We start from the raw sequence: 16,388 nt of genomic DNA, 5'->3' as shown, positions 1-16,388 counted from the left end.
CACGCACACACACACACACACACACACACACACACACACACACACACACACACACACACACACTGGCACACAGCACATGGAGGCACACAGGCACGCACGCACACACACACACACGGACAAACTTGCAGGCACATGCACGTACATACACACACACACACACATGGACACGCACACACACACATGGACACACACACACACACGGGCACGCACACACACACACGGGCACACACACACACACACACACACACCGGCACAGGCAGGCACACACACACACACGGACACACACGCACACACCGGCACAGGCATATACATGCACACAGGCACATACACACCCACGCAAGCACGCACACACACAGGCGCACATACACACACACACACACATCGGCACAGGCATATACATGCACACAGGCACACACACACACCCATGCAGGCACGCACACACACAGGCGCACACACGCACAAACACACACACACACACACACACACACACACACACCGGCACAGGCAGGCACACACGCACATGGATGGACTCGCACGTACACACACACACACACGCACACACCAGCACAGGCACACACATACATGCATGCGCACACACACACACAAACACACAGACATACATATACACACAATAATGAAACAGAAAGACACAGACACTCATAGAAGCACAAAAAAGACAAGTGCACAGAACCGACTAAGGCACACATATGCATGCACACACCCACAATCGTATGTACACAAACATACAAGAAACATACACAGCCACATGTATGGAAAGGCGCAAGCACGCATAGAAACACTCATACATATACACACACGTCAGGCATGTAACACTGAATAAGTCCCGCACACACGTAAACACACACACAAAACATACACTTGCAGAAACACACTCATGACGACACACAAAGTACATGTGCATAAACACACACTTGCATGCGCACACACAAGCGCACGCACACATATACATACACACACATGCACGCAGGACAGACAGGCTTTCACTTGCCTCCCACATTCCCTGGGCTAAATCCGGCTCACAAAGGATGGGTTACATGGTCTGTTCTCTTCCACAGGCCATAGAAGAGGGCAACCTGGAGGAGATTGAGGAGGAGGTGCGTCAGAAGAAGGCCCGCAAGCGCAAGCGGGACGTGGACCCCCCGGTGGTCATGGCGACCACCAGCACGCGCAGCAGCCGGGACAAGGACGACGACGACAAGAAGAAGAAGAAGCGGGGCCGGCCGCCGGCCGAGAAGCTGTCCCCAAACCCACCCCACCTCACCAAGAAAATGAAGAAGACAGTGGAGGCTGTCATCAAATACAAGGACAGGTTAGTGGCAGGGAGACGTGTAGACAATAGACAATAAGTGCGGGAGGAGGCCATTCAGCCCTTCGAGCCTGTACGCACCGCCATCCAATGTGATCATGGCTGATCATTCTCAATCAGTACCCCGTTCCTGCCTTCTCCCCGTACCCCCTGACTCCGCTAACCTTAAGAGCTCTATCTAGCTCTCTCTTATCATATCATATATATCATATATATACAGCCGGAAACAGGCCTTTTCGGCCCACCAAGTCCGTGCCGCCCAGCGATCCCCGTACATTAGTACTATCCTACACCCACTAGGGACAATTTTTACATTTTACCCAGCCAATTAACCTACATACCTGTACGTCTTTGGAGTGTGGGAGGAAACCGAAGATCTCGGAGAAAACCCACGCAGGTCCCGGGGAGAACGTACAAACTCCTTACAGTGCAGCACCCGTAGTCAGGATCGAACCTGAGTCTCCGGCGCTGCATTCGCTGTAAAGCAGCAACTCTACCGCTGCGCTACCGTGCATTCAGAGAACTGGCCTCCACTGCCTTCTGAGGCAGAGAATTCCACAGATTCACAACTCTCTGACTGAAAATGTTTTTCCTCGTCTCCGTTCTAAATGGCCTACCCCTTAGTTTTGACAATAGACAATAGGTGCAGGAGGAGGCCATTCGGCCCTTCGAGCCAGCACCGCCATTCAATGTGATCATGGCTGATCATTCTCAATCAGTACCCTGGTTAGAGATACAGCACGTAAACAGGCCCTTTGGCCCACCGTGTCCGCGCCGACCAGCGATCCCCGCACATTAACACTATACGCACACCAGGGACAATTTACACTTATACCAAGCCAATTAACCTACAAACCTGTACGTCTTTGGAGTGTGGGAGGAACCCGACGCAGGTCACGGGGAGAACATGCAGACTCTGCACTCACAGCACCGGTGGTCAGGATTGAACCCGGGTCTCTGGTGCTGTCAGGCAGCGACTCGACCACTGTGCCTCCTGTGTGGCGGGGGTCCGGGTCATGGAGGGGCCGGGTCATGGAGGGGCCGGGTGATGGGAAGCACAGGTTAGAGAGTCAAAGGTTGGTTTCATTGTCCCGTTCTCTCCGGCCCGCACACCGACACTGCCACAGGGACAGCAGGCAAACTCCACACAGGCAGCGCAGTGCCACAGCGATGCAGGTTAATTGGTCTCTTGAAATTTGCCCTCGTGTGCAGGGGGTGGGTGAGAAAGTGGGATAACGTGAAGCTGATGTGAGTAAGTGATCGATGGTCAGCAAAGATTCAGTGGGCTTAAGGGCTGTGTCCCTAAACTGAACTAAACAACTCGAAAAGGGTGAAGACTTCATAGCAAGGGGGAAAATCGTTCATTTCTCTAAGGCAGCTGTAGAGAGCCAGAGACCGGGGTTCGATCCTGACTACGGGTGCTGTCTACAGAGTTTTACCTTCTCCCCGTGACCTGCGTGGGTTTTAGATTTTTTAGATTTAGAGATACAGCGCAGAAACAGGCCCTTCGGCCCACCGGGTCCGCGCCGCCCAGCGATCCCCACACACTAACACTATCCTACACCCACTAGGGACAATTTTTACATTTGCCCAGTCAATTAACCTACAAACCTGTACGTCTTTGGAGTGTGGGAGGAAACCGAAGATCTCGGAGAAAACCCACGCAGGTCACAGGGAGAACGTACAAACTCCGTACAGACGGCGCCCGTAGTCAGGATCGAACCTGAGTCTCCGGCGCTGCATTCGCTGTAAGGCAGCAACTCTACCGCTGCGCCACCGTGCCACCTTTTTGTCCGGGTGCTCCAGTTTCCTCCCACATTCCAAAGACGTGCAGGTTTGTAGGTTAATTGGCTTAAGTTTTAAAATTTTGTAAATTGTCTCTGGTGTGTTAGGACAGTGCTAGTGTACAGGGATTGCTGGTCGGCGCGGAGTCGCTCGGTCGAAGGGCCGGATTCCATGCTGTTTCTCTGAACTAAACTAAACTTTATCAAGGCTAGCACAATCGTGAAGGGTGAACGGTCTCCTTTTGTGATTCTCTGTGCCGTTGTATCTTGTTGGTTCACTGCAACCTGTAATTAGTGCAGACAGCAATACAAGTCAGCACCTTATTAAGTCAACTGCCGTTGAGTGCCAGCACGTGTGGTTAGTGTTGTGTTGTGTTGTGGGTGGGACTGCACCGAACTGTCTCTATAATTATGGAGTGCCAGCAGACACTCGATCTTTACATCTCGCCCCACACCTCTCGTGCTAATAATTGACTCTTCTTTTCTTCTTTATTAAAGTAGTACAGGCCGGCAGCTAAGTGAAGTTTTCATTCAACTCCCATCCCGCAAGGAGCTTCCAGAGTATTACGAACTCATCCGCAAACCAGTCGACTTCCGAAAGATCAAGGTACGCTCCGACCGGGCCCCCTGGTGCAGTGGGAATGCCGCGCCGGTCTTGTTTAAATGCGGGCGATGCATGTGTGTACATACAGCTCTGAAAACGCTAGCCACACACACCGCCGTTTCAGAAAGTGGATGTCAGGAGTTATGGGGAGGAGGCAGGAGAATGGGGTTGAGAGGGAGAGATAGATCAACCATGATTGAATGGCGGAGTAGACTTGATGGGCCGAATGGCCTAATTCTGCTCCTACCACTTGTGAAAGTGTCTCATCTTCTGTAAGGTGTTTGGAGCCTGTGGCAATGGCACTGGTGAAGTGAACACAGGGTTAGTCAGCCTCTCTAGCCCAGAGATGGTGCTGAGAACTTCTGCCCAGACTGATGCCACCAACCAGTGTATGCCGAATGCCCAGTTACTGGTGTAACTGCAAAGGCCCACAGCACACATTTCCATACAGTGTGGAAACAGGCCCTTTGGCCTAACCTATCGAACTATTGATGGATACCATACACTAATAGTAGATGCCAATGTTCACGATAAAAGTCTACAGTACATTGCCAAATGTATAGGTATATCATTCAGGCCAGTTATATCTGCCATAGTCTATTGTTTAGTTTAGTTTGTTTAGAGATTTAGTGTGGAAATGGGCCCTTCGGCACACTGACCAAAGATCAACCATACACTAGCTCAATCCTACATTCTAGGGGCAATTTACAGAGGCCATTTAACCTACAAATCCACAGGTCTTTGAAACGTGGGTGGGAAGGATATTCTTGCTATTGAGGGCGTGCAGCGTAGGTTTACTAGGTTAATTCCTGGAATGGCGGGACTGTCATATGTTGAAAGACTGGAGCGACTAGGCTTGTATACACTGGAATTTAGAAGGATGAGAGGAGATCTTATCGAAACGTATAAGATTATTAAGGGGTTGGACACGTTAGAGGCAGGAAACATGTTCCCAATGTTGGGGGAGTCCAGAACAAGGGGCCACAGTTTAAGAATAAGGGGTAGGCCTTTTAGAACTGAGATGAGGAAAAACTTTTTCAGTCAGAGAGTTGTGAATCTGTGGAATTCTCTGCCTCAGAAGGCAGTGGAGGCCAATTCTCTGAATGCATTCAAGAGAGAGCTAGATAGAGCTCTTAAGGATAGCGGAGTCAGGGGGTATGGGGAGAAGGCAGGAACGGGGTACTGATTGAGAATGATCAGCCATGATCACATTGAATGGCGGTGCTGGCTCGAAGGGCTGAATAGCCTCCTCACGCACCTATTGTTTATTGTCTATTGAAACTGGAGCACCCGGAGGAAACCCACGTGGTCACCAGGAGAACGTGCAAACTCCACACAGCCAGCACCTGTAGTCAGAATCGAACCCAGATCCCTGGTGCTGTAAGGCGGCAGCTCTACCACTGTGCCACCATGCCACCCTATTGGTACCAGGCACAGACCAGTAATACATGCCAAACCTATTGGTCTTCGACACGAGATGCTGGAGGAACTCAGCGGGTCAGGCATTATCTGTGGAGGGAATGGACTGGCGATGTTTTTGGGTTGGAACCCTTTTATAGATTGGTTGATCAGGCTGAAGAAGGGTCCTGACCAGAAACGCCGTCTGTCCATTCCCTCCACAGACGCTACCTGACCCGCTGAGTTCCTCCAGCACTTTGCTTGAGATTTCAGCATCTGCGGGCTCTTGCGTCTCCAATGTCATCGGACGTGTTGTGAATGAGTGACCCGCTAGTGGGAAGGTATTTGCTTGTCCCTATTTTGCGACTTATGTTACCAGGTATTTGATGTCCCACGACCATTCACATTCAGCCCAGAGTCCTCCTGCTACTCTGAGCCTTTGAGTGCTAGCTTATGGGGATCGCTGGTCAGTGTCGACTCAGTGGGCCGAAGGGCCTGTTTGCGCGCTGTATCTCTAAACGTAACTACTTGATGCTTGGCGGAACACAGGCTCGGCGACCATTTCGCTCAACACCTTTGTTCAATCCGCCTTAACCAACCTGATCTCCCGGTGGCTGAGCACTTCAACTCCCCCTCCCACTCCCAGTCTGACCTTTCTGTCATGGGCCTCCTCCAGTGCCATAGTGAGACCCACTGGAAATTGGAGGAACAGCACCTCATATTTCGCCTGGGCAGCTTGCAGCCCAGCGGTATGAACATTGACTTCTCCAACTTTAGATAGTTCCTCTGTCCCTCTCTTCCCCTCCCACTTCCCAGTTCTCCCTCTATCTTCCTGTCTCCACCTATATCCTTCCTTTGTCCCGCCCCCCTGACATCAGTCTGAAGAAGGGTCTCGACCCGAAACGTCGCCCATTCCTTCTCTCCTGAGATGCTGCCTGTCCTGCTGAGTTACTCCAGCATTTTGTGAATAAATACCTTTGATTTGTACCAGCATCTGCAGTTATTTTCTTACACTACATGATGCTTGGGTGGCGCGATGGGCACTCTGTGGCGAGGCACTGATCCGGGCAAATCTTCCTTCCTTTGGGCACGCAAGGCTGAACGACTGGCTTTGTGCAAATCCGCACTGTGCATCTCCCAGCAGCGAACTGGTGAAGCCTGCCCGGTTTATGAGTGAGCTGTGAACCATTCTGAGCTGCGACGGGGGGGCGGGGTGGGGGCAGCGAGGGGGGGAGGAGGAGGGTCACTGCACATTCCTGGAAGGGCGCTGTCGATTTGTGGAAGGTGCCGGGGACGAGCTGACTGCCTGCCTCCTTTCTCCCGCTAGGAGCGGATCCGTAACCACAAGTACCGCAGCCTGAACGATCTGGAGAGGGACGTGATGCTGCTGTGTCAGAACGCACAGACCTACAACCTGGAGGGATCGCTGGTGGGTAACAGGAGGCAGCTGCAAACAAAATGGCTGCTCAACCTTCAACGAGCTGAGCAAATTAACTTCTCTCTGCTCCCTACAACAACAAAAATAATCAGATATTTATCTAATTCTCTTTTTAAAATTGTATTTAAATTTACTTGTATCATCGTTGCAGGCATCGTGTTCCAGGTCCGAGCAACTCAATGGGTGATAGAAAGTAGGCTTCCCCTCTCCGCTGGCTTTAGAAACATAGAAACATAGAAAATAGGTGCAGGAGTAGGCCATTCGGCCCTTCGAGCCTGCACCGCCATTCAATATGATCATGGCTGATCATCCAACTCAGTATCCCGTACCTCCCTTCTCTCCATACCCCCTGATCCCTTTAGCCACAAGGGCCACATCTAACTCCCTCTTTGATGTTAATTCCCTTCTAAGCCTGACCTCTCGTACCATCGGGCAGTGCTTCCTAAACTGGTGAATGGTTCACCCAAGGGGGAATGAAATTATTTTGGGGTGAATGAAGGGTGATTGACTTAGTATATATAAAATTATACACAAGGGTGATTAAGATGAAAATTACCAAAAAACATAAGAAAATTTTGTCGAGGGTGAATGAAATTTTGTGATAAAGACTCACGGGTGAATGACACTGAAATAGTTTACGAAGCACTGCCATAGGCAATAGTGTCTCCCTTTCCATCCTGTCAAAGCTCATAACTTTAAACGTCTCCATGTAATCTCCTCTTAGCCTTCTCTACTCCAAGGATAGGACAGGTTTGAAGGGTTATGGACCAAGCGCAGGCAAGTGGGACTAGGGTAGCTGGGACATTGTTGGCCGGTGTGGGCGAGTTAGGCCGAAGGGCCTGTTTCCACACTGTATCACTCTATGACTAAGTCCCTCCTGGAGGCTGGGTATCTGATCGGGGCCTGAGAGCTTTGACTGTACCTGTCCCGCTCAGTTCGGTTTGGCTTTGAGAAGAACGTTTGATCCTCAGGCCCAGGTCAGACCAAGCTGTGCGGCACTTTACGAATTAACAGTCTCTCCCTCGCCCCCCCCCTACATTCATTCCTCTGGCTTCACAACTCTTCAATCCTGTCTCACACCTTCCTCTTTTATCTCTGGCCTTTGTTCCAACCATCTGCCTATCAGAAACACCCCTCACCTGTGTCCACCTATTACCTGCCATGTTCTGTTGTGCCTCATCTCTCTCCCAGATTTCTATCTCCCCCCCCCACCCCCAATCAGTCCGACGAAGAAGGGTTCAGACCCGAAACATCACCTATCCGCGTTCTCGAGAGTTGCTGCATGGCCGACTGAGTTACTCGATAGAACTTTTATGTCATTTAGATTCAAAGTGCTGGAGTAACTCAGTGGGTCAAGCAGCACCTCTGGAGAGAAAGGATGGGTGATGTTTCTGGTCGGGGTCTTTTTTCTGACAGATTGTGTCCTTTTATGCTCAAACTTAACATGGGGAGCGGGTTTCAAATGGCGGGGCACTGAGACACAGGCTCAGAGTGCCGACTGCTGTGTGCGTTCAGCATAGGGTTGCCAACTGTCCCGTAGTAGCCGGGACATCCCGTATTATGGGCTAAATTGGTTTGTCCTGTACGGGACCGCCCTTGTCCCGTATTAGGCCCGGGGGGGGGGGGTGCGCTGTAGGCCCGGACAGTCTAGGTCCGGAGGCCCGGGCGCCGCCTGACAGAGGTTGCGTAGCAACCCGCCTCCCGGCCCGGGCGGCCGCCATTGGTGGAGCGGGAGCACGTGGCCACTGGCTGGGGGACGTCACATGGGGCGCGGGGCGGTGACCTCACCTTGTCCCTTATTTGGGAGTGAGATAGTTGGCACCCCTAGTTCTGCATTTGGTCTGCTTTGGTTTGGGGGTGGCAGACTTGTCGGTCTCGGGCTCAGGATAGTTTGAGATTGGCCAAGGACGTCAGAATTTTATTTCTGGAACCATTCCAACATCTCCACAACCTTGAACTGCTTCCAAATGTGCTGTTGTCAGAACTGGAAAGAGTGCTCAAACTCAGACCTCAGCCCTCCTTCATAGGGGTTTATCACAACTGTGGTCAGTTTATAGAACTGGATACAGTTTCAGAGGAGGCTGGTTTTCTGAATGATGTTGTTGACTTTTTGACCCACTTAACGCCCAAGCCTGTTTCTCTCAGAGAGATATTAATCAAGTCAAGTCAAGTCAAGTCAATTTTATTTGTATAGCACATTTAAAAACAACCCACGTTGACCAAAGTGCTGCACATCTGATTAGGAAAAAAAAGAAACATACAGTGGCAGGCCAGATCACCTACACAAGCTGTGAGAAAGCGGAGCTGTTCAACACATCCGTGGGCGCTGGATAAATTAGCCTGACCCCACATTAAATCTCCTGACTAAAGCTCCGTTAACAAAGCCCCCATTGCCCAGAATGATATCCTGCACAAAATGCTGGGGTAACTCATTGGGACAGGCAGCATCTCTGGAGAGAAGGAATGAAGAAGGGTCTCGACCCGAAACGTCACCCATTCCTTCTCTCCACAGAATCTGCTCGATCCACTGAGTTCCTCCAGCATTTTGGCCTTCTCTCGTGATGCCAGCCCCTGAAGTCACGTGTCGGCTGGTTGTACCACCTGTGATTTCTGTAGAGAGGCATGTTCTGTTGTGGCCCTCAATAGGGAATTGGATAAATGTCCGATGAAGAAAATGATGCAAAGCTACAGACAAAGTGGTGGAACTAGTGAGTTGTCCTGGTAGAGGCCAACGTGGACGTGATGGAATGAATGGCCTCCTATGCTCTCCGACCATTCTATGATTCTACTGCATGTTTCTGATTGAGTGTCGTCGTCGTCCCCCGTTATTCCACAGTGATTATATCACCTCCCTGTCTCTCCCAGATCTATGAAGATTCCATTGTGCTCCAGTCCGTGTTTACCAGCGTACGGCAAAAAATTGAAAAGGAAGAAGACAGCGAGGATGATAGTGAGGAAGGAGAGGAGGAGGAAGAAGAAGGATCGGAGTCAGAGTGTAAGCACTGCAAAGAGTTTGGTCTCCACGTTATCCTGAGACATTCTGGGTTAGGTTTACTGTTCCTAGCTCTTTGTGCACACCATCCCTGCAACATTCACATAAAGTCCTGGACACTCAGCCTCCTGGGCTTAGATTTTAGATTTAGAGATACAGCGCGGAAACAGGCCCTTCGGCCCACCGAGTCCGACCGCCCAGCGATCCCCGCACACTAACACTATCTTACACACACTAGGGACAATTTTTTACATCTTTACCCAGTCAATTAACCTACAAACCTGTACGCCTTTGGAGTGTGGGAGGAAACCGAAGATCTCGGAGAAAACCCACGCAGGTCACGGGGAGAACGTACAAACTCCGTACAGACGGCGCCCGTAGTCAGGATCGAACCTGAGTCTCCGGCGCTGCATTCGCTGTAAGGCAGCAACTCTACCGCTGCGCCACTGTGCCGCCCTGAGAGATTATCCTGAGAGATTCTGGGTTAGGTTTTCTGCTCCTAGCTCTTTGTACACACCATCCCTGCCACGTTCACACAAAGTCCTGGACACTCAGCCTCCTGGGCTGGAGGCTCTCTGAGAATGGACTGGGGTGAAAGCACGGTTTAGGCGGCAGAAAGATGCTGAGCAGGACCAAGGAAATTGCTGTCCCGCTGCTCTGTAGACGGACATGGGTTTACAAGATTTAACGCTTAACCGCTGTACAGCCAATGGTCTGTAGAACATACAGCACCAAGAGCTGCTGCTTTACAGAGCAATTGGGAACTGAACTGATCCAATGTTGAGCGAGAGGTCTTGGGTTGAAAGAACACACGGAACATACAAGAACATACAGCCCAACTTGCCCACGCCGTCCAAGATGCCCCATCAACACTAGTGTCCCGTTTACCCCTTATCCCTCTAAAACTTTCCTATCCATGTACCCGTTCAAGTGTCTTTTACATGTTGCTCTGGTTCCGGCCTCAACCAAGTCAAGTCAAGTTTATTTGTCACACACATATACACGATGTGCAGTGAAATGAAAGTGGCAATGCCTGCGGATTGTGCCACCACCTCTGGCAGCTCGTTCCATTCACTCACCAGTGAGGGAGTGCATTCACATACTGCCTTGATTCAGGGACAGTTTCTTCCCAGCTGTTAACAGGCATCTGAACCATCCTCTCTCCAACTAGAGAACGGTCCTGACCTGCCATCTGCCTGAATTGGAGACCTTTGGACTATCTTTAATCGGACTTCACTGGACTTTATCTTGCACTAAATGTTGTTCCCTTTGTCCTGTATCTGAACACTGTGGGCTGCTTGATTGTAATTATGTCGTCTTTCCGCTGACTGGATAGAACATAACAAAAAAGCTTTTCACTGTACCTCAGACACGTGACAACAAACTAAACTCAACTAAATTGTGTAGAAAGGAACTGGGGATGTTGGTTTATACCGAAGTTAATTGCAAGAAGGGTTCCAGCCTGAAACGTCATCCCATCCCTGTCCTCCAGAGATGCTGCCTGACCCACTGAGTTACTCCGGCACTTTGTGTCTAAACTAAACTAAATTCTGGTTGATGAACAGTTTAAGAAATAGGGATATCCAAGATCATCTATTGGTGTCAAGGGAACAGAGCTGGGTTGATGGAACACATTCTGACCTTGGGCAATAGATAAGGAATGAGCATGTTCAGAGTCAGGGAATGCATGGGACTAAAGGACACATTCTTGATTCTTCTGGCTTACAAAATGAAGAGATCCAGGTTCAGGGAAAAGGCTCCAGCTCCAATCACTCTTTGTTTATCCCGACTGTGCTGAGAATGCACAGATTAAGTTTAGTTTAGAGACATTCACAGCGTGGAAACTGGCCCTTCAGCCCACCGGGTCCACATCGACCAGCGAACCCTGCACACTAACACTATCCTACACACACTAGGAACAATTTACAATTTTACCAAGACAATTTGCCCACAAACCTGTACGTCTTTGGAGTGTGGGAGGAAACCAGAGCACTGACAGAAAACCCACGCAGTCACGGGGAGAACGTACAAATTGGGTGCAGACAGCACCCGTAGTTAGGATCGAACCCTGATCTCTAGCACTGTAAGGCAGCACCTTTACCATTGCACCACCGTGCCACCCCTTTAAGACTTTCGTTTGTGATCCCCATTTCCTGCTCTCTCTCTTCCTCTTGCAGCTCGGTCGGTGAAAGTGAAGATTAGGCTGGGCCGGAAGGAGAAGAGCCTGGATCGAGTGAAGGGGCGGAAACGCTCCAGTCGGGCATCGAAGTCCAAACCTATTGTAAGCGATGATGACACGGAGGAGGAGGTGGATGAGGTGGGACCCGGTACCTGAGCCCGTTATTGCAGTGTCCATTATACAAAGTTGAGTTTGAGACAGTGATGCGGGAACTCCAGCATTCGGTGGTCTTCAGCCTCCATGTTGACCATAATATATGCAAGGTTGGAGCTTTGAGTAATGCCATTTTATTCACCAGCTCTGATCAACAGGTGGCTTCAATGTAATTGGAGATGCACTGCAATCAGTAAGATCAGACTTCGTAAGGACCAAACTGCTTATAAAGGGCCTGTCCCAGTTACGTGATTTTTAAGGCGACTGCCGGCGACTGTCAAAGTCGTAGCAGATCGTCAAAATTTTCTTTTACCCTACGACAATGACCACGACAATGACCACAACAATGCCGAGTCAGGTCGATACAAGTGACTTTTTTTGTGAAGCTAGCACCTGGCTAAGAGATTACACCGTCTTCGGAAACATTGCGAAATTCCCACGCTTACCTGACCATCAAACTGCCGCCTCCAATCTACCCGTCAAATGTCCTGACGGTAAATAAATTGGTTAAACAAAACTATCTTCTGGTATCTTCAAATGCCTTTTCTTAATTTAATATTATGTGCTTCTAAATGCATCTGCGACAAATTTAGCAAACCTGGGGACAGCGTGCGACAGACAGCGCCCGCAATAAGCTACGATACCTGCGTGCGACAAGCCAGCTGGCGCCCAGAAATTTCTATCTGGAAAAATTTTCCACGCCGCGCTGAGAACCGCTACGATTCATTGAAGACTCCTCATGGTCACGCCCGCGACACCCCGGCGAACTGTCGGCGACAGCCTAGTCGCCGGCAGTCGCCTTGAAATCACCTAAGTGGGACAGGCACTTTAATGAAGAACAATGATCAGATGGAGACACAGGGAATTGCAGATACTGGACTCTTGGGAGAAACATAAAGTGCTGGAGGAACTCAACGGGTCAGGGAGCTTCTGTGGCAATTGGACTGAGTTACTCCAGCACTTTGTGAGTCTGAAGGGTCCCGACCCGAATCGTTGTCTATCCATTCCTTCCATGGATGTTGTCTGACCCGCTGAGTTACTCCAGCACTTTGTGCTTCACACAACAATGGTCAGATAATTTGTTACATTGACATTGATCGTGACAGGAATATTGTAACCCCTCTACTCTTCTTTGAGTTTGTGCCCTGTCCATGTATTTAGCCCATATCCCTTAAAACCCTTCTTATCTATATATCTGTCCAAATATCTTTAAAAGGGATAATTGTATCTGCTTCTGTGGCTTCCAATTGCAGTTCACTCAAGAATACAGACTACCCTCCAAGTGAAAAAAAATGCCCACTTAAATCTCTCCCCTCTCATCTTAAACCTATGCCCTTTAGTTTTAGAATTGTCAAACCTCAAAAGTCTGTGAGCAATCAGTTTATCCAAGCCCCTCATGATCTTGTACACCTTAATAAGTCACCCTTCATCCTCCTGCGTTCCAAAGAAAAATGTCACAGCAGCTCCAAACTCCTTACAACTCAAACCACGGAATCTCTTAATATTCCGGTGAATCTGTTTTGCACCCTTTCCAACAATGTCTGAAGAAGGGTCTAATCCCAAAACGTCACCCATCCATGTTCTCCAGAGATGCTGCCTGACCCGCTGAGTTACTCCAGCACTTTGTCTTTTTTTAAAAATAAATCAGCATCTGCAGTTCTTTGTTTCTACATCTTGATGGCATCCTTCCACTAGCTAGGCGACTGGAACTGCACACAGTATTCCAAGTGTTGTCTCACCAACAACTTGTACAGTTGCATCATGACATCTCAACCCTTGCACTCATTACCCTCAAACTAAACTTTATTCATAAGAAAGGGCAAGTATGCCAAATGCCGCGATCACCAAAGTGTGTAGCTGACTCACAACTATTAGGGAACTACTAGACCAAGTGGACCTGTTGGGCCCAAACCTCTCCTGCATTGGTGCAGCACTCTCTCCTCCCTCCCTCTCCCCCTTCCCCCCTCCCCTACATCCCTCACCCCTCCTCCCTCCCTCGCCCCAACCCCCTCCCCTCTCCCCCACTCCATCCCCCTCAACCTCCCTTATCCTCCCTCCCTCCCTCCCCCCCCCCCCCCCATCCTCCCATCCTAGGAGATAGATTTAAACTTTAAAATGTGAATAACGTTTAAAATATAACACCGATTTCAATGAAACTTCTTCCATTAACACCAAAGGGACGACGGTGAGTATAGTGGGCCTAACATTGTCGTGTTATCGTGTACCGTTTTGGCTGTAGTTCAGGAACAAACAAACAAGCAAACGAGAGTTTTAGTATATAGATGTTCCCAGTTTTCTCTGTTGCACTCCCACTAATAAAAAATAATTGCAGGGCTTCGCAAAGGAACGAGGGTTTGAGATGCCAAAGTCACCAGGTTTATCTTGGATGGAATTTATTTATTTTGTTTGTTTCTCTGCCTTTTCAGGAACGGTCAGGAACTGGTACAGATGAAGATTAATCTCAGGATAACATTCCGTGTTGGGATCGACACTGGGGGCTTGTCCGTCCTGAGAGTGACTGTGCTCTCATGTGTTCTCATACCCGTGTCCAGCTAGCAGTGTAGTGTACGTTCTTAGTATACGATGTAATCTTGCATATTTATAGCAGCAGAGGAGAAGGCATGTAGGATTATCAACTTAGTGTCTCGCTGTGTTGAGGCTGGTCATGTTCACAATGGCATTAATGGCACAGTCTTTTCCAAGTTGCCATTCATTGTGCTGGATGCGTTAACTCTTGGACACAGCTGCTAACTTCAAGCATCTAAACCTTCCCCTTCTTCCTTTTTGATTTCCCACTGAGTTTCCCCGCACTGTGTAATATATATAGTCCATCTGGTTAATTGTTATATTAATTAAATTAACCAAATTGGGTTGAATCGGGGACCTTGACACTAACTCACGAGTTAACTCATTGCTGGTTGATGCACAAGAAATGACAACGTGAAAAAGGCTGGCCAGGAAAAGAACAAAAACTCATAAATTTGGGAATACTTGATTTTTTTTTTAGAGGTTTATTTTTGTTTCTTCTCTCCGTGCGAACGCAGTCGGTCACATGCAGTCCATGCTTCATTGTATGGTGACATGTGTAAGCATGTGTGTAGGAATCCATTACCATCACTGTACTGTATTTTAAACAGGTCAAAATCACCCATCTCTGCAGACCCTGAGGGAATTCTGTACTGTCATTATCACTGGACTACAATAAAATAAATAATTGACTGTGTCTGATAAATCTATACATATGTCCATGCGTGTGTGTGTTTGTGCAATGGTGTGTGTGTGTATGCGTGTGCCTGCATGTGAGTGTATATGCCTGTGTGTGCGCGCACATGTGTGTGACTGCGTGTGCATATTGTGTTTGCGTGCTAGTGTGTGTATGTTTGTGTGCGCGCGTCTGCCTGTGCACATGTGTGCGTCTGACTGCACGTGTGTGTGCTTGGGTGTTGCGTGCTTGCGTGTGTATGTTGTGTGTGCGCATCTGCCTGTACATGTGTGTGTGTGCGTGTATGCATGTGCATGCATGTGCAGGATTTATCATTCGGCAACATCAACATGCAGCTTTGATGTAGAACATCTCAATGCACTTAACAGAAGTGATAAAAACAAAGATTAACATTGAGCCATTATGGCAGATGGCCAAACACTTTGTTTAAAAGAGTTTTGTCCTTTGGTTAGAGGCAGGGTTGTGTAGAATTCTTGAGCCTGGTGCTGTAGCACATGATGGTATGGCTATTAATCTCAGAAAGTAACATCAGTAAAGTGCAAACGGATAGAAATGGAGGAGCACAGAGATTCTGGAGGGTGGTAGGGCAGGAGGGAATGCGATTGGGAAGAGACCATAGAGAGATTTGAACTCGATTGAGAAAGCTTTGCAGGCTGTGGTCGGGGTGGGTGACGCAGAGAGACTCTGTGCAGAGTCGGATTCAAGGGGCAGAGCTCTGTATGAGACCACTGTATGCTATTGACGATGTTGGGAATAAAATGGGGGATAAGCAGGAAAACCGAGGTAATTGCCTTAACTTTAAAGGTGAGACCTCTGAGATGGAGATTTGCTCTCCCAGCATCTCTAACATCCAGCTGGATGCCTTTTTTTCCCTAAAATGCTGGAGTGGTCTCGACCCGAAACGTCACCCATTCCTTCTCTCCTGAGATGCTGCCTGGCCTGCTGAGTTACTCCAGCATTTTGTGAAATAAATACCGTTGATTTGTACCAGCATCTGCAGTTATTTTCTTACTCGAGCTGGATGCCAATCTCCTCAGGGAGCCAGTGTCAAAGAGAAGGAGTCTCAAGGAGCTGGAAGGTCAAGGATGCTATTGAAGATGTTGGTATTCGGAAAGGCCGGCATTCCTTCGGTTCGGCAAGGTGGCATTCCAGAGAACTGTTCGTAACTCAAAGAATTTCTAAGACAAAGCCAGTTTCCACATGGTGGGAGATGCTGAGTTTATTTCCCAGAGGTGTACACAGTCCACAGAAGCATTTTAAATCTCATTTTCCCATTCTTACTAATAGACC

The 16,388-nt window shown here is 49.0% G+C and overlaps 1 protein-coding gene across 1 annotated transcript in view; it reads left to right on the top strand.

The window, feature by feature from the left end:
* The window catches only part of LOC144610628 (SWI/SNF-related matrix-associated actin-dependent regulator of chromatin subfamily A member 4-like), a 111,589-nt gene extending 96,497 nt beyond the window's left edge, over positions 1 to 15,092 (top strand). The window contains 6 exon segments of the mRNA XM_078429481.1: positions 1,077 to 1,330; positions 3,610 to 3,718; positions 6,441 to 6,542; positions 9,417 to 9,546; positions 11,721 to 11,860; positions 14,302 to 15,092. Of these exon segments, the coding sequence (XP_078285607.1) occupies positions 1,077 to 1,330; positions 3,610 to 3,718; positions 6,441 to 6,542; positions 9,417 to 9,546; positions 11,721 to 11,860; positions 14,302 to 14,334 (768 nt within the window). The 3' untranslated portion in view covers positions 14,335 to 15,092.
* The last annotated feature ends 1,296 nt before the right edge of the window (positions 15,093 to 16,388 follow it).

The sequence above is a fragment of the Rhinoraja longicauda genome, chromosome 37 (assembly GCF_053455715.1).
Source record: "Rhinoraja longicauda isolate Sanriku21f chromosome 37, sRhiLon1.1, whole genome shotgun sequence".
NCBI lineage: Eukaryota > Metazoa > Chordata > Chondrichthyes > Rajiformes > Arhynchobatidae > Rhinoraja > Rhinoraja longicauda.
This window is presented reverse-complemented; position numbering and strand designations above follow the sequence as displayed.